The 22,788-nt window shown below is 35.3% G+C and overlaps 1 protein-coding gene across 1 annotated transcript in view; it reads left to right on the top strand.

Moving 5' to 3' along the window:
- Positions 1 to 22,388, top strand: part of SLC9C1 (solute carrier family 9 member C1) — an 85,346-nt gene extending 62,958 nt beyond the window's left edge. The window contains exons 20-30 of the mRNA XM_074214486.1: positions 858 to 909; positions 3,531 to 3,679; positions 7,970 to 8,095; positions 8,316 to 8,414; positions 9,958 to 10,128; positions 15,730 to 15,861; positions 15,985 to 16,170; positions 16,721 to 16,844; positions 18,411 to 18,475; positions 20,083 to 20,173; positions 22,161 to 22,388. Of these exons, the coding sequence (XP_074070587.1) occupies positions 858 to 909; positions 3,531 to 3,679; positions 7,970 to 8,095; positions 8,316 to 8,414; positions 9,958 to 10,128; positions 15,730 to 15,861; positions 15,985 to 16,170; positions 16,721 to 16,844; positions 18,411 to 18,475; positions 20,083 to 20,154 (1,176 nt within the window). The 3' untranslated portion in view covers positions 20,155 to 20,173; positions 22,161 to 22,388. The remainder of the gene's footprint in view (positions 1 to 857; positions 910 to 3,530; positions 3,680 to 7,969; positions 8,096 to 8,315; positions 8,415 to 9,957; positions 10,129 to 15,729; positions 15,862 to 15,984; positions 16,171 to 16,720; positions 16,845 to 18,410; positions 18,476 to 20,082; positions 20,174 to 22,160) is intronic.
- Positions 22,389 to 22,788: the final 400 nt, after the last annotated feature.

Raw genomic sequence — 22,788 nt, 5'->3', positions numbered from 1 at the left:
AGCTAAATTATAGGGAAAATATCTTTTTTAAAGTAAAGGATAATTGAACAACTTAGGGGGAAAGATGTTAATTTCTGCATCCCTTCAATATTAGGTTTAAGTGTAAATACTGAATGAGAAGTTGGACTGGATAGCCTCCAGACTCCTTCCCATTTAGAAGAAACTTGTGTGTCTATTCATTCAGTTCAACTAAATGCAAAGAAATAGGTAAAATGGGAAAAGTGCTGGATTTGGAGCCAACATACCCTAACCTAAATCACATATGCTACTTACTATCTGTGTGACCTTGGACAAATTACTTAATTTCCCTAGACCTCATTTTTTGACCCTGTACATTGAAGTGCTTGGGCCAGGTACTTCCGAGGCCTCTTCTAACTCCAGAGTTATAATCTATGGAACTATGATCATTTCAGTTATGAATGATTAATCCTGTGACTGCTCAAACCAACTGCCTTGCTTGATGCCTCTCATATATGCAGGCTTTTATTACCTTCATAAGACAAGGTGGGGGGAAAAAAAAGTCTATCTTGTCATTGGAGAGTTGCCAAGGTGAGCAATAGCACCTTTATTCACTCAATAGAGCTGAGGATAGTTTTTTACCCTACACATTACCAGGGAAAGAGCTGTTTGTTCTTTGAGACTCTTGGAAATAATCTCATTGTCTCTTTTCAAGTTCTCCAGATTAATGTATTGGTTAAATATCATATATTAAATATTCCCATGAGGCAGTTTTGGGCTAAATAATTTCCTTGTTAACCTAAAAAAATGGAATGAACTAATACCATGTCATCCTTTCCTGAGGTTTGCTTGCAGTTACATTACATAGGTTATGAATTTGCACACTTTTTGTTTGATAGGTATTACGTAATCATGTGTACAAGAATGCAGAAAATGCTATGAAAGAGCTAGGTAGGTAACACTATGGCAAGTTTTACTCTCAATATATGGTGAGTATATTATGAACAAATTTCAAAGCCATGGGTTTCAAAAGGTTCAGAGAGTCTTTTTCCCCTGAAGAGAATTAGTTACAGGAAAATGGTTTCAGTTTCCAAAGTTTTTAGCCTTTTCTTTATTTCTATTGCATCATTCTAACTTAATTACTGTTCAAATAAGCAGCTTTTCTAGAATCAGCAGCAATAGACTTCTTTTTTTTCAAATGAGGAACTTGAAGAAGGTCACCTGGATACTAAATTATAAAACCCTGATATTGCTAAATAGTCTGCCTTGAAATCAATGTTCTTTATATTAAACTATACTGCTTCTAATGTGTTACTAGAAGACCTATAAGGTCCCTTCAAATTATAAAATCTCACTGATTCCTAGCTATAATACTATGAATAACAATATAATTAATGAATTTTCCAGAATTATTTTCACAGGTTTTTTTCTATCTCATAAATTTAATTACCACATGGTTATCTTACTGTTTTATTCATAAGATTACAGGAGTTAAGAGTTAGACAGTACCTCAGAGGCCATACATTCAAATCTTTAATTTTATAGATGAGAAACCTGAGACCCAAGAAGGTTAAAGGCTTGTAGGGAATTAGTGAGAGGCAAGATCTGAACCTGGATTTTCTGACTCCAGAGCCATTTTTTTTTTTTTTAGTTTTTGCAAGGCATTGGGGTTAAGTGGCTTGCCCAAGGCCACATGGCTAGGTAATTATTGTCTGAGGCCGGATTTGAACTCAGGTACTCCTGACTCCAAGGCCAGTGCTCTATCCACTGCACCACCTAGCCGCCCCACCAGAGCCATTTTTTTTACCATGTCAATCCCTTTCTATGTTTTTTTGGCCATGTTTCAGAAGGTTTTTGTGATCTCTAGTTGTACAATTAGGTATAAGCAGATCCACAGTTTCATCATGCTGTGCAGATTGAAACTTGTTCATATACTCTACCCATCTTTGGACATTTTCTTCCAATGATATCAAACAGATGACCCACCCAATGATCTTGAGATCACACTTTAGTTCTTTTTGTATTTTGTGGGCACCAAAAGAGATACTTGACTGTCTATGATTTATACCTCATTCTTACCCCATGACTGGTTAACTTCCATATGATCTTACATGTCCTTAATAATATTCCTGATTTCCCAACAAAATCTTAACCAAGTATGATACTGAGGCACTCAAGTGGTACTAGTACCACAGAATAATAAGCTATGGAAGTTTCTACTATCCTAGAAAATTTATGGGTACCATCCAAGTGACAGCCTGAACCTGTCATTCAAGGATCAACCCACCTAAGAATAAAGAAGTATATCACTGTAGTCTTGCCAGTAGGTGATGTCATTCAAGGATCGACCCACCTAAGAATAAAAAAGTGTATCACTGTGGTCTTGCCAGTAGATGATGGAGTCTTTTACCATGGCAACTCATGAAATCAAGTCAATCCCATTAACTGTTATTTATGTGGTAGAGGGAGAATTAGTCAGGATATTGATTTTCCCTTAAGTCTAATTACATCCTAGAAGAGGTAGGTAATAGAAACAGTGTGGGGTTGAAGTCTTAAATGAAATGCAAAGATAAATCTATTTGCTAGTATTCCTAGTCCTTTTTGAAGCTCTTCTTCATATGATCAGGGCAAATTTTTTCCTCTGGCAGTACTTAGGAGTACTTCTATTTTCTGATGGGCATAGTGTTTGCTATAGAGCAAGAAGAAAAATGCCTTGCCCAGTGGTGGGAGGAAAAACAGAGAAATTCTACCATCCTGCCTCCTGAGAGAGACAACTTTCTCTCAAAGATAAAGTTCTTTTTCTATAGATGTCTCTCCTCACTAAAGTAATTGTCTACCTTAATAATGTGTCATGCTTTTTAAAGTGATTCAGAGTAGGATTCAGAGTAGTTAGCTGCTGTTAATCCATCAATATTTGAATAGATCAGTGCCTTCACATCTCTCAAGAGGCAACTACTGCAACTTCATGTTACAGTAAAGATTTTGTAAACTCATCTTCTTGAGTTCAGATATTGTCTCTAATATTTACTAGCTGTGTGACTTCGGGCAAGTCATTTAATCCTGTTTGACCCAATTTCCTCATCTGTAAAATGAGCTGGAGAAGGAAATGGCAAACTATTCCAGTTTGTTTGTCAGAAATTGGCATGAGGAAGAGTTGGATGTTACTGAAATAACTGAACAACAACAACAGTATCAAAAGCTAGAAAGGATGACTCCAAAGAGTCTCTGCTAATATTTGTGACAGAGGCAGAGAACATGCCACCCCCCCTTACCTCCCTCACCCCTTCCTCACAGTTCTTAAAGGAGCATATACTATTTTTTATATTTTTGCAAGATAGGTGGGTTAAGTGACTTGCTCAGGTTCACACAGCTAGGTAACTGTTAAGTGTTTGTGGTCAGATTTGTATTCAGGTCCTCATAACTTCAGGGATGGTGCTCTATCCACTGTGCCACCCAGATGCCCTGGAGGCACATTATTCCTGTCACACAAATCTATAGAATTTTACAACAAGGACTTGGGCTTTAGCAAACTGATTTATGACATAATGGAAACATTATCTCTTCTTTTTCAGGCTATTTAGAATATGATCATCCAGATATTGCGATCACTATGAAAACCAAGGAGGAAATTTACACTTTGCTTAATATGGCTGAAGAGATTCTTATGAGTTTAGAGACAAAAGGAATAATTAGTAATACTGAAGTTTCTGTAATACGCAAGGTAATAAAGTTAATTCTACCAGTATTGATTAGATTATAAGGTCTTTGAAGACTGGGTCTTTCTTTTGTGTCCCCAGCATTTGCCATGGTAAACATAGTAGGCACTTAATAATGTATATGGGTTGATAGTTATTGTATGGACATGAGCTATTGTATGGACTTGTACTTTCTCTAACAGTTAACTGTGGGATAACAATAGCTGACTTACCAGTATCTCTTACATAAAATCATTTTAACACACTGCCAGAGACTCCATTTATTGCTACCACAGTAGATTTAATTCTTCTATTCTTGCTTCTCTAACAATACAATATGCCAATATGCTGCTTCTGTGCCATGACAGTACTTTCGGGAGCTGGCACAAAAGAAGTGACTTGAGAGAGGACTGTGACAGAGATCTTGAGCAGCTGAATGTCATTGCATAAGTTATTTGAGACTGATAGCAGCATAAAATAGGACATTGGGGATGGGGAGATTGGGGTAGTTAAGATTGTGAAGCAACACTCCACTCCCCATACAGAATATACCAATATGAAGTAAACGATGATCAATAGTTACAAGAGAAGATTCTGTCCAGCGCACACTTTAAGCATTCTGGCCTTCTGAGCTCTCTCCTGGGTTATGTTTCATATGGAGATTTTCAGAAAGACAAGGATCACCTAGGGTATAAAGCATCATGACACATGGCAGATAAGACAAAGGGAGAATAAAGATAGAAGTCCTGAATAGGAAAACCAGGAGAATACATCACTATTAACAATGGTTCAATTATCTCCATGTGGATAATTGCCATACTTTTATGTAGAGATAGGCATCCTCCACCCTACCTTCCCATCACCAATTTGCAGGGTAGCTGCCCAGAAGATAGTTTACTGAGGTGCAAAAATCTCTATGAATCTGCCACATAGAGTCATTGTGCATTTCATTATGCATTTCTGCTGTCTCTCTGGATCTCAATGTATCTATATCTCTTAAAAGTAGCTTTTATCTTCATCATCACTCTTCCATGTTCCTTCTTCCTCGACTACAGTAGTACCCCCCCCTTTAGAAAAGTTCACTCATGTCTCAAATAACCTGTAATCCTTATAATTTTATCATATTTCCTTCCAAGTAAACAAGACATGGTCCTGAAGTTGCCAGTTATTAGTCTTCACCTTCTTGAATCCATACTCTTTCTTGCTGAGCTCCATTTAATCTAATTTTCTCTATCACCAACTACCTATATTCTATAAATGCATCCATTATACTTTGCATTTATATTTCCCCTTAGTTTTCTGGTAAAAATTATTTTGGAAATGTTGTTCTCAACCCTCTTACCTAGGGAGGATAAGAATCTTGCATTTCTCAATCTAGAGGGGCAAAAAAAGCAAGTACATTTTCAAACACCTGGTTGTAAGCATGGGGTTGGTTCTTGTTATTGAAGACAAAAATGATATCGCTATGTTGGAGACAAATTACATGTTTGACTATGGTTAATTAGATCAATATAACCTCGGAATGCTCTACCACAGGTCAGGCACAAATAGTCCACGTGCACACCTGGGGTGGTTACCCTAAACTTACACCTCTCATGCTTCCTTTGAACTGCTTTCACTCTGCCTTGCTCATAAAATGCTGCACCCTCTCTGAGGGGAGTACACCTTGCTTGGCAGCCTGTGCCAGTCCCATGCTGCATAATCAATTCCTAAGTTTTCAAGAGAGATCTTCAGAGTGTCCCAGTATTGCTTCTTCTGACCCCTCTCTGAGCACTTGCCCTGCATGAGTTTCACCATAAAAGTCTTTTTGAAAAGCATGTATTTTGGTCTTTTAACAATGTAGCCAGCCCATTGAAGTTGTACTCTCTTTAGTATGTTTGACTAATTGGCAATTTAATTTGAGAAAGGAACTCAGTGTTTTATTCTAAGAGATTTTCAGAATCTTCCTAAGACATTTAACTTAAATGGAAGCAATTCCTGGGATGTCCAGATTTCACAGGCATATAGCAATGAGGTTAGCACAACATCTCTGTAGAATTTCAGTTTGGTAGTCAATCTATACCTCTTCTCTTCCACACTTTCTTTTGGAGCCTTCCAAATACTGAGCTAGCTCTGGCAATGTGTATGTCAATCCTCCCTGGAAAGGATACTACTAAGGTTAGTGAACTTGTCCACAGTACTCAAAACTTCTCCATTTGCTGTCATCAATGGATCCATATATGGATGGTGTGATGCTGTTTGATGAAATATTTGTGTTTTGTTGATGTTAATTTTGGGGCCCAAATGAGCACAAGCAGCATACTTGTTGCATCTCATCTTCAGAGGCTGCATTGCATATCCTCTGCAAACAAAAGATCATGCATCAACACTCTGTCCACTTTGATCTTGGCTTGTAGCTTTTTCAAATTGGAGAATTTACCATTGCAGTAGCTGACCTTGATGCCGTGTTCATCCTCAGTGAAGGGGTTTGATAAGATGGCTAAGAATATCATGCTAAACAGCATTGGAGCAAGGACACATCCTTGTTTCACTCCACTGATGACTGGGAAACTTTGAGAGCGTCGTCCACCATCCAGAACCTGGGCATGTACACCATCATGAAACTGACATACAATACTGATTAACTTCCAAATTTTAACAACCAAATTTTGGCATAATTTTCCATAAATCCTCATGACTGATAGTACCAAAGGACTTGGTCAGATTTATAAATGTTGTATACAGATCTCTTTTTCTGCTTTTGGCATTTTTCCCCAGAGTTATTGGGAAACAAACACTGTATTGACTGTTGCTCAACCTTTTCTGAAGCCACACTAGCTCACAGGTAGGTGACCAACCTGAGAAGGACTCTGGCAATGACTAAAAGAGAAACAACACTGTTCTTATACAGGACAGTATTCCCTTTACCTTTATAGAGAGGGACACTGGAAGTATCTTTTAAATCCTGGAGGATAATCTCTTCGAGTCATATAGCCAGGAAAATTTCAGTCAGCTTTTGTATGTGCATTGGGACCCCATCCCCACCTCTGTCTTGTATATCTCAGCTAAAAAAGAATCAGCACTGGGTGTTTTTGTCACATGAAAGGAACCTAAAGACATTCAAACTTCATCTTCAGTGGAAACCTTAGCTAGGGACAGATTGACTTCAACTTGAGTTGAATAGTCAATGACTTTTGCATTGATCGAAGATAAGATATTTATCTTGTCCTTTTCACTAATCAATGTGATTCCATCTTCATTGATCCACCATATGTCTTTGGCCTCTAAATAGCCTCTAGGGCATCATGAAACACTTTAGATGGTTACAATCTGCATAAAACTGAATTTCATCTGCTTTCTTCTTGAGTCAAGTTTCCTACATATCTCTAAGTTCTATTTTTACTTTACTTTTGATGGAATTAAATGCTGTCTTTTTAGAAATGGATAAACTATCCTGCTGTTAAACCCCTTTGGAGCTTTCATTTTTCATTTAGCAGCTTTGGTATTTCCCCATCATTTTCATCAAACCAGTGTTGATGTTTCCCAGTGTTCTGACCGAGAATGCGCAAACTCTTTGTGACCCATTTTCTTGACAAAGATGCCAGAGTGGTTCCCTATTTTCCTTCTCCAACTCATTTTACAGATGAGAAAACTGGGGCAAATGGGATTAAGTGACTTACCCAGGATCACACAGCCAGTAAATGTCTGAGATCAAATTTGAACTCAAGAAAAGGAAACTGTCTATAATTTTCTTGTTCGTTGGATTTGGTCCAATTTGAGATGTAAAGGTAAAAAACAATTGTCACAAAATTTATTTTCAGCTTGGCTTATGTTCAAATATGGGATCTGGAAAAACAGAACTTATTCAACAATTGAAAACAAACTGAGCAAGTCATTAAATATTATAAGGATAAACATAAAAATCATCAGCAACAACAAAAAGACAAACCTGTTATTCTGACTCATCACAAGTAGAATTTAGGCCTGAGAAAAGCCACAAACATAAGAACATTCAGTAAAGGTTCATTTATGAGAATGCTAATCAATGACATTGAAATGTTTGGGCTGGAAAAAATTATTTTAATTTATAACTATTTTAAACAAATTAACCTTGTTAAATGGTACTGAAGAAACAAAAGGAAAATGTCATTCATATCATCTGGGCAATCACAATATAAGGAAGTAGTGGAAGAGATAAAACGGAGTTTTATTATGAAGATAGCAGTTGGAAATTTCAGAAGAAAAAACATAAGAAATGTCATTATGTTAGCAACAATTGTTCTGGAGGTTCCATCAAAGTAATCTAGGACTGAATCTCTTTTTTGGTTGCTTCATAGGAGATTTTTGCCAGAAAAAAAGAAATGTTTGAATTTGAACCTGTTATCAAACTTCCTTCTCTTGATGAAATGTTATATAATATTCCATGGTTAAGCAAATCAAACATCCACATAGATTACATTAAGGTAATATTTTTGCTTCTACTTATTTTTATCTCCTCACTCTCCCAAGTTTTGTTTTCACCCTTTCATTCTGATTTAGTTTTTGAAATTATTTTGTTGTTTTATCTTGACTTCCCCTCAAATAAAAGCATTATTCTTTTTTTTTTTTAGGTTTTTACAAGGCAAATAGGGTTAAGTACCCTAAAAGCATTATTCTTATCTAAACATTTGATGATTTTTTTAGGAAAAAATCAACATCTTGACCTTTGATTGTGGAAATAACATTTTTGAAGAAGGTGATGATATGACAGGAATATATCTGATTATCTCTGGCAATATAAAGGTAATATTGCAATAAATACAAAATTTATATTAAGGTGATATCATTCAAAACTTTATAACACTAAGAATTTATTAAACTTTTCTCCTGCTATTCACTACCTGCATTACCTTGGTCAAATCATTTGACTTCTCTAGGTCTCAGTTTCTTCATCTGTAAAGTGAAGGAGTTAGACTTGATGATCTCTAAGGTCTCATTCAACTCTAAATTTGTATCCCATAGTCCTATGAACTTTCCCATCTTATTCTATATAAATAGACATGGAGGGGTTATTGTTGAGGAAAGCTAGTTCAGCAAGATCTTATCCATAAAACAGGGTTAAGTGGTGATAGATTATACAAGTCAAATACTAGGTTTTAATAACTCACGTCCACAAAGCTTACAGAAGTGAAATAATTTATTCCCAGGGCTGCATAGCTAGTCTGTATGAACTAGGATTTTGATCCTGGTGCCAAGTTCGGGACACTTTCGATTACATCAAACTGCCTCCTCCAATAGCACAGTTTTAACATTTGTGTGGAACAGGGAAGACTGATGACCACATACCAGTCTTTTCAGTTATACTCATAAATGGGCAACAATCACCACTCTGTTAAATTCAATGGAAGAAACATTAAGTGACTAGGAATATAAAAACAAAAACAAGATTTGTCTATCCTCAAGGAGCCTCCGTTCTTCTGAAGGGATTCAGTTGATACAAATAAGGGATACAAAATAAATTATGGAGGAAGAAAATATGGATGAATGGACAGATCAGGAAAAGCCTCATAGAGGAGGTAGTCCCTGAGCTGCACCTTAAGGAAAGTTGGGATTCAGAGTAGCTGAGCTGAGAAGTAATCTGAGGAAAGGGACAGAGATGATGAAGAGAAGGAAATTTTGGTTTTATATAAGAAAAAATTTCTAGACATTAGAACTATCCAGAAATGAGTCAAACTGTCTCAGGAATTAAATGATCTTCCCCATTAAAAATCTTAAGGCAAAGACTGATCGTGGCAGTCAGAGAATGTAATCTCTGTAAATAGAAGCAATTTGGCAGAAGTTCAAAAGAACAGAAGAAATAAGGGATTACAGAAAACTTCAGGATGAATAAGGATGGGTATAGAAAGTCTTGCCCAACTATTGGGCAGAAGAAAAAGAAGCAAACCAACAAACCTGTCATCTGCCCTCAACACATAAGTTGCTGCCTTCTCTTCTCTAGAAAAGGGAAAGGGAGGTAGCACTCACATGGATAAGTCATGTCTGGCTCATGATTCTCAAGGTAGAAGAATTATTAAAGGCAAGACATTTAAGGGATATTTCCCCACCACTTCATTTTCCTCATTTTAGTGATAACTTTTTAAAGGAATTTTTCTTCAAAAGAAATGAAAAATTACAAAAGTCATATTATAAGAAAGTATAAGAATAACAGGGAAAATGAACCATGAATTGAATGATTATTTGTAGTGTGGGGGGGTGTTGTTTGCATCATTAAGGGTTTGGGGTTTGGGTTTTGTAGGGGGTAATGAAAGATGATGGTATGTTTTATCTTGTTCTTATCTATGAACAGCGACAGAGTTCCAGACCTTTTTTTGGAATGAACCACATGACTCTGGAGACAGAACCAACAAATCATGCCTTTTATGCAGACTACCTCAACAGCGGGGCCATCATAGGAGAACTGAACTGCTTAACCAATGAGCCTGTGGAGTTTACTGCCACCTGTAAAACTGTAGTAGAGGTCAGGGAACAGTTAAATGTGCTGCTGCTTCTTCTTCTTCTTCTTCTTCTGAGAATTATTTCCTTTTATTAGCTATTAAGTTTGGATCCATTCCAAAAGATGTTTACATATTTAATACATTTACATGAAAGCTAAGGATGAAGGCATAAAAAAAGGAACAAAACCTGCATTAGGGTAACATTTATTAGGTGTCTTTTCTAATCTAATGAATTGCTTGATGAAGCTGGTTTGTGAAATTCAACAACCATAGGAAGGATTTCAAACAAATTAGCTAATAGGTGGTACTCATTAAGCTTTATTATGCATAATACTGAGACAATTATGTCAAAATTTAAACAATCAATTGATTTTATGTGAATATGCAAATATTTGTTGTTCTACATATACAAATGTAAATATGTATAATATGCTATATGTACAATAAAAATGAGGCAGTTAGACTTGGAGTCAGAAAGACCTTAGTTCAAATCCTGTCTCAGACTCTTATGAGTTGAATGACCCTGGGAAAGTCACTTAATCTCTGTTTATCTTAATCCACTGGAGAAGGAAATGGCAAATCAGTACAGTATTTCTGTCAAAACCTCATATGGGTCACAAAGAGTTTGATATTACTAAACAACAACAAATTTCATATATATATATATATATATATATATATATATATATATGTATGTATGTAAAATTAGCATGTGCTCAAACTAACATGCGAGAAGCAGAAGAATCGTCTTTCTGAGATTTTTTTCTTTATTTAGGCAATAAATTGCCTAAGCAAGGCATGTCTGCCTCTGGAGAGAGCAGAAGCACCCTGTCTGCTTCAGGTCTCTATGATGATGATGATGATGATGATGATGATAACAATAACAATAATAATAGTGGTTGTCCATTTTTTTTTTTTTAGGTTTTTGCAAGGCAAATGGGGTTAAATGGCTTGCCCAAGGCCACACAGCTAGGCAATTATTAAGTGTCTGAGACCAGATTTGAACGCAGGTACTCCTGACTCCAGGGCCGGTGCTTTGTCCACTGTGCCACCTAGCCACCTGGTTGTCCTTCATTTTCAAACAAGACCCTGACAACAGGGATGCAATGTCATGATGAGGATATGAATTAGATTTGAGTGAGGGAGTGCTGTGCTAAGTCACTAGCTTTACTTTCTCCTCCAGGGCTATCCAATGGCCAAATATGGATCAGGACTGGAGAAGGTTCTAGACATGAAGCAATGACTGCTAAGCAACTTGTCCAGGATCACTCAGCTAGTAAATGTATGAGACTGGATTCGAACTCCCATCAGTCTGACTCCTAGACCAGGGCCCTATCCACTGTGCCATCTAGAGAGTCAGGTCTCTATATTTCTTTTTATTCAAGTATCTTGAGGCTTGTAAAAGTTGCCAGACTGGTTGAGGTATCTTTGCCTACCCCTAAACTAGATATGGCAATTTACTAAATGATGGTCATCTTAGAAAGGGGACATGGAACATTGGAGGTTCATAGTTGAGGAAGACCTACTTTTCAGTCCTGCTTCCAGGATTATGTGAGACAACAGGCCAGTCCCTTAATTTCTCTGAGGTTGTTTCCTCATTTGTGAAATGGATAATAATAAGACTGGTGAAATGAGACCAAAATGAATTAATGCATGCAAATGAGCTGTATAAATCTTATGGAAAAAGGAAAAGAATTTAATTTTTCTCAGTGTTCTGTAAAATAAGAGAATTACCAAGAATTGTTTGACTTACAAGCCCAGCTTCCTTCCTCCCTCCTTCCCTTCCTCCCTTCTTCCCCTTCCTATTTTCCTTTTGTTTCTTCTGTCCACATAAGGTATCATACCCTTACCTGCAAGTGCTTTGCCTTAAAGAATGTAAATTTTTATCATTGAAACCTGGCAAGAGGGTTTACAGGTCCCACTCTCACTCTCATTGATTGGTCAACAATAGGGCCAAGGCCAAGCACTACTGAGTCATTGTTTAGGCCCTGTTGGGGCCTAAACTGAGGGTCTTCCCCTTCAAAATTGATTTTTTTTTTGACTAGGTAAAAGAGGGCACTCTGCATATTTCTAAGATCTAGGAAAGACTTTAGCTTAAAAAGTTCAAAGTCTCCCACTGTATCCAAGGCCATCTCTAGTCATCCTGATCTTTATATAGCCACTGGACCCAGATGACTCCCAAGGAGAAAGTAAAGTTGGTGTCATGGCATCAACTGTCTGATATCATGGTCCTCTTGGAGAACAAAGGACAAAAAGCAAAAGCAAAGGACTAATGTAAGTATTTAAACCCACATACTCTTGACTCCAAATCCAGTGATTTTTCTGCATCACACTGTATCACAGACCTGCATTCAGTAAGAAAATGTGAAGATCTAGCATAGACTTTTCCTAACTTTCTGGCTTTGCATATAAATTTTACCATTGATGTTATTGTTGTTAAGTTGTTTTCAGTCATGTCTGACTCTTCAAGATCCAATTTGGAGAGTTTTCTTGGCAAAGATTCTGAAATGGTTTGTCATTTCCTTTTCCAACTCATATTGCAGATGAGCAAACAGGGTTAATTGACTTGCCCAGGGTCACATGGCTAGTAGGTGTGCTCTCTATCCCTGTCACCTAATTGCCCCAAATTTTAACACTACTCATGTAATTTAGTTTTCCTTATGGACAGCAAAACTATCTACAACTACTAGAATTTGATATTGTTTTTAAATTTGTTTTGAAGGTAGTATTACAATAGGTTATGTTTGAAAGCACTGGACTTGGGTATAAATCCCTGTTCAGTCATTTCCTACCTATGTGACTTCATGTAGCTCACTTCCTCCCTTAGGGATTTAGTGTCTTTGAATCTATTAAAGTGAACTATATGAAATCAATTCCTTTTAGCTCAAAATTTATGATCTTATCTTTTTTTTCTTTTTGGTTTTTGCAAGGCAGTGGGATTACACTGCTAGGTAATTATTAAGTGTCTGACATCAAATTTGAACTCAGGTCCTCCTGATTCTAGGGCCACCTAGCTGCCCCCTATGATATTTCGATAGATACGGTGCAACTGCTGCACTAGAGTAAAATTTTGTGTGACCCAGTAATTCCTATTGTTCCTTGGAAGAACAGAATTTGCTTTTATCAATGGAATGTATATTTACTCTGATTGTCCACATTTTGAAAACCCATATAAATAATAGTCGATACAGAATAAAATATCTCATTAGCAGTAAGTCATTTAAGTGACCATATTAAAATTCTAAAAAAAAGATAAAAATGAAAAATTTCATAACAAGTTCAATGATAGTAATCCTACCCTTGATCCCAGTGACAAAAGAAAGTTATAGGCAGGGGTGTGATTAAAGAGTATGGCAAGAAGAGATAAGAAAGTTTTCTTAAATGAGCAATGAAAAAAAATAGAATGATAAAGACAAGATATCTCTTCAAGAAAATTAGAGATAAAATGGAATGTTTCATGCAAAATGGGCTTAATAAAAAACAAAAGTGGTAGGAATTTACAAATAAATGAGATTAAGAAGAGGTGACAAGACAAAAAAAGAAAGATAAGATAACACATAAATACACACATATAATTATATGAGAAAGATCTTAACATCACAGATAATCAATAACCATTATGGTTACTAATCTAAAGACAGAAATTCTGGAGAATGAAGTAGGCCTTAGGATGCATTGCTAACAAAAAGGATAGCCCATCTGAGCCATTTAAAAATCTTAAAAAGATGATGTTAAAACTGCTGCACTCAAAATGCCAGCAAATTTGGAAAATTAAACAGTGGTTACTGCATGGGACAAGATCAGTTTAGGTTCCAGTACTAAAGAAAGGCAATGCCAAATTGCTGAACTCATTTCACAAATCTGCAAGGTTAAATTAAGATTCTTCTAGTTAGGCTTCAGCAATATATGAACCAAGAAGGGTCAGATGTACAGAGTGGTTTTTGAAGAGGCAGAGAAACTAGAGATCAATTGCCAACATGCTCTGGATTATGAAGAAGGCAAAGAAGTTCCAGGAAAAAAATTCTACTTCTGTTTCATTGATGACACTAAAGCCTTTTGACTGTATGGATCCCCATAAGATGTGGCAAATCTTAAAAAGGATGTGAGAACCAGGCCACCTTACTTTTCTCCTGAGGAACCTGAAAATCAAATATGGAACAATTGATTGGTTTAAGATTCGAAAAGAAGTAAAACAAAGCTGTATAGTATCATCTTATGTATTTAGTTTATATGCAGATTACATCATATGAAATGCTAGATTGAGAATCAAATTTGCCAGGAGAAATATCAACAATCTTATATATATACAGGTGATACCATTCTGATAACACAAAGAGGAGAGGAATTAAGAAAACTTTTATTGAGGGTGCAAGAGGAGAGTATAAAAGCAGACTTGAAGCTTAATATTAAAAAAAAAACTAAGATCTTGGCAACAGGTCCCATCACTTCCTGACAAAACAGAGGGAGAAGAAGTAGAAGCAGTGTCAGATTTTGTATTCTTGGGTTCAAAGGCCTGCAGTCATGAAACTAAAAGACTACTTGGAAGAAAAGCTATAGCAAAACTGGAGAACATTCTGACAAAGCTGTCTGTATAATAAAGGCTATGGTTTTTCCAGAAGCAATGCATGACTATGAGAGTCGAACTATAAGGAAAGTAAAGCATCACAGAATCAACACTTTCAGAGTCCCTCAGACAGCAAGATCAAATCAGTCAATGCTTAAAGAAATTAATTCAGGCTATTCACTGGAAGGTCAAATATTAAAGCAGAGGTTTAAATATTTTGACCACATAATGAACAGATGGGACTCATTAGAAAAGACCACAATCCTGGTAAAGACTGAAAGCAGAAGGGGGGAAAAGTCAGCAAAGGATGAGATGGAAACAATAAACATGAACATGAACAGACTTTTGAAAAATAGTGAAGGGTCCATGAGTTGAACAACAACAAAAACAGATTAAAGAGTTAGAATTTGACAGGGTATTATATTTTTTACCTTCTCAATGGATGGGAGAGGAGGACTTGGATCTGAAAATTCTGAATATTCCTTACATTCCTTTTCCAGTTCGATATCTTTTCACCAGTATCTTCCATGCTTAGAAAGCACTCCCTAATTTGCTTCATTTCTTGGAAACCCTAGCCAACATGAGATCCAACCTGATTCCTTTTCCACCCCACCTAAAAAACATTTTTCTTCTTCATAAATTGGAATGAAAAAATTGAAAATCCTTGAGAGCATAGACTGTTTCATTTTTGCCTCAGGATCTTCTGCAGTACTTTTATTGATTCACTGATCTTTGGTTAAAAAGGATACATGAAGATGTCTTTTCCTTCCAGTACCCTCATAGGCTTGTGAATTTTAATACATCTAGAGGGCATGCACCATTCAGTTGAGCCAAAAGTTTGTATCTCTGGAGATCCAAATTCTTATGAGCAGCAGATAATTTAGCATTTTTTTTCTTGATAGATTGCCTTAAGAATACCTTTTCAAAATAAAGAAACACATATACTACACCTCTATGGTTTCTATAAACCCTTCTCTTCAAACCAAGATGGTTAGAATATTTTCATCTTTCTTAAAAGTGCGAAGACTGAAATGATAAATTTCTTCTTTTCCTTTTCCAGGCCTATTTCATCCCCAAATATCATTTGTATGATACATTTAAAGAGTGTTGTCCTTCCATAGAATATAAAATATGGCTCAAGTTGGCACTTGGTGTTGGAGCTCAAAAAGTCAAGGAAATTTTGGCTTATGAGGTAAGATATTAATTGTCCTTCCCCCTTCTGGTTCATCTAAAACCTTTGAGTCTACTTATACTTCTTAAATGAGACTAATTTTCATACACAAATAATTTATGTTGTTTCCTTTTTTTCCTGTAGGATTGGTCATACAACCTGCATTTACAACTCTGTAATGTGTATGTGAGAGATGTACCAAAAGATACCAAAGCTAACATCTATGATGAAACTGTGAACTATGTCATTCTTGTATATGGAAGTGCAGAAGATTGTCAGCTACAGAAAGTGTATTTTGCACCCACACTAATTCCTAAAACATGTCATCAGGTAAAGAAATGGTCTTATGTGCCCTCTAGGGAAATAGATCTTTTATATATAAAATTCCATATGTGACATGGTTTCTGAAAAGGTAAATATTATCTTAGGTTATAATAATAGAAGCATAATGTTATCCAGGGCAGATATAACAATGTCATATTAATATGCTTTAATTATGTCAGAGCTGAATTTTGATGTTCTGATCATGGTATGTCCCATTTAATAGGTATTAACAAAACTAGCCAATCCAGTAGATGCAAGTTTCTTGAGAGTAGGGGCCATTTTTTGGTTTTTGTCTTTGTACCTGACAAAGTATCTTGTAAAAAGTAGGTGCTTAATAAATGCTGGTTAAACTTAGTTCAGGAAAACCCCAAAATTGAGAATTCAAAAAACATTTTAAGATGTTAGTTAATTTAGGATGTTTGTTAATACCGAAGAATAACAATCAGAAGCATTAATTAGAAAATGTATTCTAAGAAGAGATGCTCAGAGTTATAACTGCATTTTACTATACTTTAGTGTTAATTCAGTCATTAATTTGTATTTTTTGACCCTTTAGATACAAGGTACTGCAAAGATAACAAAAATTCTAGTGATTCAGACATCAGCTGATCTAAAGAAATGCAGGAGCAACATTAAACTATATGTCCCTGTATGCAAACATGTAAAACAAAAATCTAGAGGTGAGTTTCCAGTTTTCCTGATATGAAAAGAAGTTTATATCAACACAGACATTTTAATTCAATTCTACTTCTGAAATTAAGATGAGTATTTGAAGACAACATTCTTACCTCCAAGTCCAAGATGCTCTCTCTGTTGCCTTTCTCTAGAGAATATTAGAATATCCTTTTCCTCTTCATACTCCTTGCTCTTATTATTTTGATTCTGTTGCATCCCCTCCTTCCACCAATGATTTCCCCAAACCCTGTCATTTTATATAATATCAAAAGATGAAAGAGAAAAAGAGAACCAAAGAATAATTGTGTTTACTTTGATTTTCCAATGTCAAGTACATCCTCTCTTAAAATTCTACAAAATCTGCTGCAGAAATAGCTCTGAAATAACTGTGACAGATTATAGATTTAGGACTTGAATCCAAACCAAAAATATCTTAAATTTATTCAATATTTTAAGGTTTTTAAACTGCACTAAGACTTTTGGGACACTGATAACTTCAAAAAGTTATTTCTATATCTCTCTGCCTTCATTGCAGCTTGAGGTGACTATGAATGTGGAATACTGCAAATATTACATATATGATAGTCTTTGCAGAATTTATTTTTTTTTCTTTAAAAAATCTTTATTTCAAAGAATGGCTCACTAAATGAGGGGAGAGTAGAAAAATTATAATTAAGCACTGAATGTGATGTGAAATGCTGTCAATTCTACCTTTGGAGCATTTCTTGTCTCTCCTCTGATGTCGCCACAACCCTGGTACAGGTTCTCATCACCTCATTACTGTAATAGTCTTCTGCTAAGCCTCCCTGATTCACATCTTTTCCCACTCCAGTCCATTCTCCACTTAGTTGTCAAATTGATCTTCCTAAAGGTCTGACTATGTCACCCCAAACGCATTCACTTGGTAATTGCTGCTGCTTTCCTCCAGGATCAAATATAGGATCCTCTGATGACTTTTAAAGCCATTCATAATCTGCCCCATTCTTACCTTTCCAGTCTTCTTTCACCTTCCTCAGTAGCCTGTGAGGCTACTGATAGTGGCCTCACAATTATTCTTTTTCACTATCTGCTCCCAGTTCCTGAAATTCTCTCCTTTTTTCTATCTCCTGACTTCCTTGACTTCCATCAGATCACAACTAAAATTCTACAAAGGTTTTTCTCAATCTTACTGAATGATAGTGCCTTTCCTCTGTTATCTCCAGTTTATCCTTTCTGTATGTTGTTTGTACATTGTTCTTTGCATATTGTTTCATAACATTAGACTGTGAGGTCCTTGCGGGCATGGATTGGATTTTTGTTCTTATTTTGTCTTTTTTTGTATCTCAGGAACTTAATGCAAGGATTGGCATGTTAATAAATGCTTAATAAATTCTTTTTAGCTTGATTTGATAGTTAAATAATGTTATCAATAAAAATAAGATTTTTAAAAAGTGATTTCTTATTCCCCAAAGCTGAAGTTCCAATTTGGCTCTAATCCCTGACTGTATGAACTGTTATTACTTGATTATTCTGAATTAATAGAAAGCATCAAATATTTCTCTAATTAGTCTAATATGATCTTATCTTTGTAGTTAATCAGCCAAAAAGCTCAACAGATTCTTTTTCTGACTTGGCCCTACCTTCAGAAGCCACTGTGGTAAATTAAAATAATCATTCTATGTTTATTATTGTTATCATTCAGTTGTTTCAATTAAGTGCCTCTATGAGGAATTTTTTTGCTAAAGATAACTAGAGTATGTTTGCCATTTCCTTTGCCAGTTCATTTTACAGATGAAGAAACTGAAGCAAATATAGGGTTAGTTGACTAATTCAGGGTCATACAGCTAGTGTGTGAAGATGAATTTGAACTCTGGTATTCCTGACTTTAGGCTCAGTACTCTACCCACTGCATCACCTAGCTAATTTCACAGTTTGGTAAATAAGAGGTCTGGACTATAGAATCTTAACCAATTTATTTTCTTCATTTTTGGAAAAAAAAAACATAATCTATTGAATTTTTGACAAGTATATTCAAAAATATGTTTGTTATTCAAATGATTGTGACCCAGAAGTCAATGGAGAGACTCATGATAGGCATAAGCAACAATTCTTCAAACAATGATCCATGTACATTGCCATGGTTCACTGACAGTATTAAATGGTACTTTGTAGAAGAATTAATGAGCCAGTCAATTCTGAAAGCAATAATTTCTTTTATTTGTTCTAGAATTTTCTAGATTGATTTCATATCATATCCCTCAGACATGCTGAAATAGATAAAAATAGATCTTATCATATTCCAGAATCACATTAACTACCAATAGAAATAAACAATCAATAAATGTATATATTTTGATTTGGATGTATATATTTTGATTTGGGAAGCCACAGTGTTTCTCTCCATTTGCCATTCCAAGAGGTTGCTAGGTGGTCCAGTGGATGGAACTCAGATCTAACCTCAGAACTTACTAGATGTGAAGCCTTGGGCAGCCTCAGCCTGACTCAGTTTTCTCATTGTAAAATGAAGATAAAAATAGCAACTACCTCCCAGGGTGGCTGTGAAGATGAAATAACATTTGTAAAGTGCTTTAAGCACTATATAAAGCCTAGCTAGTCAATTTGTTAGCAGCAGTAGGAATAGAATTAATATTTAGAAATATTTCTTTTTATTAACAAGAAATCATCAATTTCCTATCGCCTGCCTTTGTAGTCCAATAGTTCTCCACCAAGAGGAGGAGAAATTGAAAGTACAGTTATCCCTTCCACATTATAACTTTCCCCATCACAGTCTCAATATGTTGTAAGTCAGAATAAAAAAATAAATCAGAATTTGTGGGGAGCTTTGCTGCAGATGACACATGAAAACCAGCAGTTTAGAAACTCAGAAATGTACAAAAATATGTATTATGATGCTTAATATCAACATATTATATCTTTTAATATCATTATAATAATATCATAGTACTTCAAGACTTCTTCTGTGGTACAAAGGGAAGGCCAAAATTTTTACACAGATTTTCCAGATTTGGTGGGTACTGTGCCCTAATACCCATGATGTGGAAGAGATAACTGTAATAGGAGTCTAGACAACTCCAGGGAACAGAGGATACCTGACTGTCTATGACATACTAAGAAATCAGGAGTGATAAGAATATGGGATTGGGAAGGATTGACAGTACACGTGTAAATGTCCAGGCAACAACCCCAGGGTGGTGTCAAAAAGGGTCCTAGAAGTTGGTCATTATATCCCTTCTTGCTTCCTAGAATCTTCAGAAACATATGAAAGACTCTCCCACTGACATCAGGGTGAACCTGGAAGCACTTGAGAATTTCTGATTTTCTAGAATCAAAGAAGGTAAAGAACCCTTTCTTTGAATCATATTGTATTCTACCATTAAAATGGTTCTTCTGAGTTTCTGAGTATCATTTAGCTATAATCTTGGGAAAGCTTCTTTGCTCCTGGTTCCTGAAAATCCCTACATTCTAAATGATAATATCTGTCTCCTAGTTAATCTTTTATAGTCCAGATCAATTTCCAATACAACAAATTTATTAAGTCTATTCTTTACCCAGTGTTGTTCTAAGGAGAATATGAAATAGCTGTAAAATATATTCCCCAGAGATCTTTAGGAGGCTTAGCACCAAGGTCAGGAATTATAATTACTCTGGGCAGAGGAGCAGATGGGATGAATCTTGAAAGATGAACAGGATTCAGATAAGCAAAGAAAGACCAAAACAAAACAAACAGATAAAAAAAAAAACTCAAAGAATCCTAGAAAAGGGAAAACTGCCTTTTAAAAGGCACAATGTTTAAAAAAAAAAGAATCACTTAGAGGACCCATAGATCAATATTCCTAGAGAAAATGGGTTCATATATGAAAGAGATCTAGATAAGGTTGGACGTGTTGGTTAGATTAGATAGATCATGGAGGGCTTTGAATACCAAGCTTGATCTAGAATTTTTCTTATAAGCATAGGGGAGCCAAGGATTTTGAACAGATAAGTAACATAATGGAAGTGGCTTTTTAAAAAATAATTAAGATGAATCTCATATGGAAGAATTTGAAGTTCGATAAAAATGGAAGCAGAGAAGAGACACATTAGGAGGCAATTGAAATAAACTAGGAGTGTTAAAAACTGTGGGATAAAAAAATTTTAAAAAACTGGGATTTATATGAATGGACATATGTAGTAGACACATGATGTATACATGCCTACTCATACATGTATTATATGTGTACATGCTTGTTTTAGTCTTTAGCAATTCCTTTTTTGAGTCCACTAAAACATTCTTTATAAAGGATGAAAGGTTACCAAGCTTGGCTCTAGATAGGAGTTAAGAAAATATTCCTCCCTTTTCTCTTTGTAGAGGTGGTGGCTATGGATATAGTTTGCTTATACTGTCAGGTATACAGCATTTTATATATTGTCAAGTACAGTCAATATGTTGGTTGGTTTTTCTGAAGTTTTTTTTCTTTTAAAATCTTTTAAAATCTTTGTTCACTGGATATAGAGGGATATTTTCTGTAATGAAAAACGAAAATATATCAATTAAAATACAATAAAAGTAATTTTAAAAGGTTTAGGACTTTTAATCAAAATGTAAACTATTAAACTCTTTAAACTTAAAGAAATGGGAAAAGGAGTCACTGAGGACTTTGTAGAATTCACCTTGCTAATATAAAAACTTATTCACATGAGAAAATTCCATAGAAAAGAAGAAATGAAAGAACTTGGAAAACTCCAAAGTTTTTCAACGTAACATTGTTATCTTAACTATTACTTGGGTTAATAATTTCCCCTCACCATAAAAAGGCATTGTTAATAACATCATTTGGTGGGACCCAGTTAAGGGTGAGGCACTACCCAAAGTTCATTAACTGAAAATTGATTAGACTGTTATTTCTGTTCACCATCTATGTTCTTTCCTCTCGTAAACAAAGACTGAGTAAATATGGGAAAGTTAATCTCTCTCAGTGCTTTGAGTCACACTGTAAATTGCATATAAGGTGTCAATTGTGTTGGTCGTTCCTTATCCTAATGATACGACTTTATCTCCTTTATTGGAGAAAATACTCCAAATTACTCTCCCAAATGTTCAGGGAATTCATCATTAACCTTCTATCCAGTTGTCTCACACTTTAAGGATAAAAAAAAATGGGTAATCTCTCATTCTTTACACTCCCTTGCCCAATAATTTATTAACTACTTCAGGAAATGCTAATCTGCATTAATTTGACCTTCTATAATTACTGTAATTGATTGTAGCTAATTTTTAAGAATGTGCATTGCTATCTCAAAAGTCTTTAACATCTTAATTATTTTTTCACCCTCTTTCTTAGGACTGGTTAACAAGACTACACTCCTTCTTTGAAGCATCCATTTTGTGTTTGTGTGTGTGTGTGTGTGTGTGTGTGTGTGTGTGTGTGTGTGTGTGTGTGATGTTTCCCACTATTGGCTATCATCTTGTGGATAGATGAAGATGCAAAACTTCTTCAATGATTCTACCCTATCATCCCTTACTAATGACTTTATTAAACTTAAATTAGACTCATAACATTTTTCTTGAATATATTTTTAGAAATTCCTTATATCTAAATTGATGTTTTGTTCAAAGATTGAAGTTTAAAATTTTGATGTTTTCTTATACATAGATATGAAATAAACTTATAAATAATTAATATATTAATATTAGAGTTAAAATACTATAATGCTGTATTTAAAAAATTAAAGTAGCATATTTGAATTTGAAACATTGCTTCTGGACAAAGAGTCTTTCTACCTTGATTAGTGCTGTTTATGTATTTTTCTTATTTTGTATTTCATTTAGTGTGTTAAAGTGTTAGAGAAGGGAAAACTGAAATGGTAGAGGAAGAATTTATTGTTATTCAGTCATTTTTCAGATTTTTCTGATTCTTCATGACCCCATTTTGGATTTTCTTGGCAGATACACACACACACACACACACA

This window comes from Macrotis lagotis, chromosome 1 (genome assembly GCF_037893015.1).
Source record: "Macrotis lagotis isolate mMagLag1 chromosome 1, bilby.v1.9.chrom.fasta, whole genome shotgun sequence".
NCBI lineage: Eukaryota > Metazoa > Chordata > Mammalia > Peramelemorphia > Peramelidae > Macrotis > Macrotis lagotis.
The sequence above is the reverse complement of the archived record's forward strand: the minus strand, read 5'-3'. Positions and strand labels throughout refer to the sequence as shown.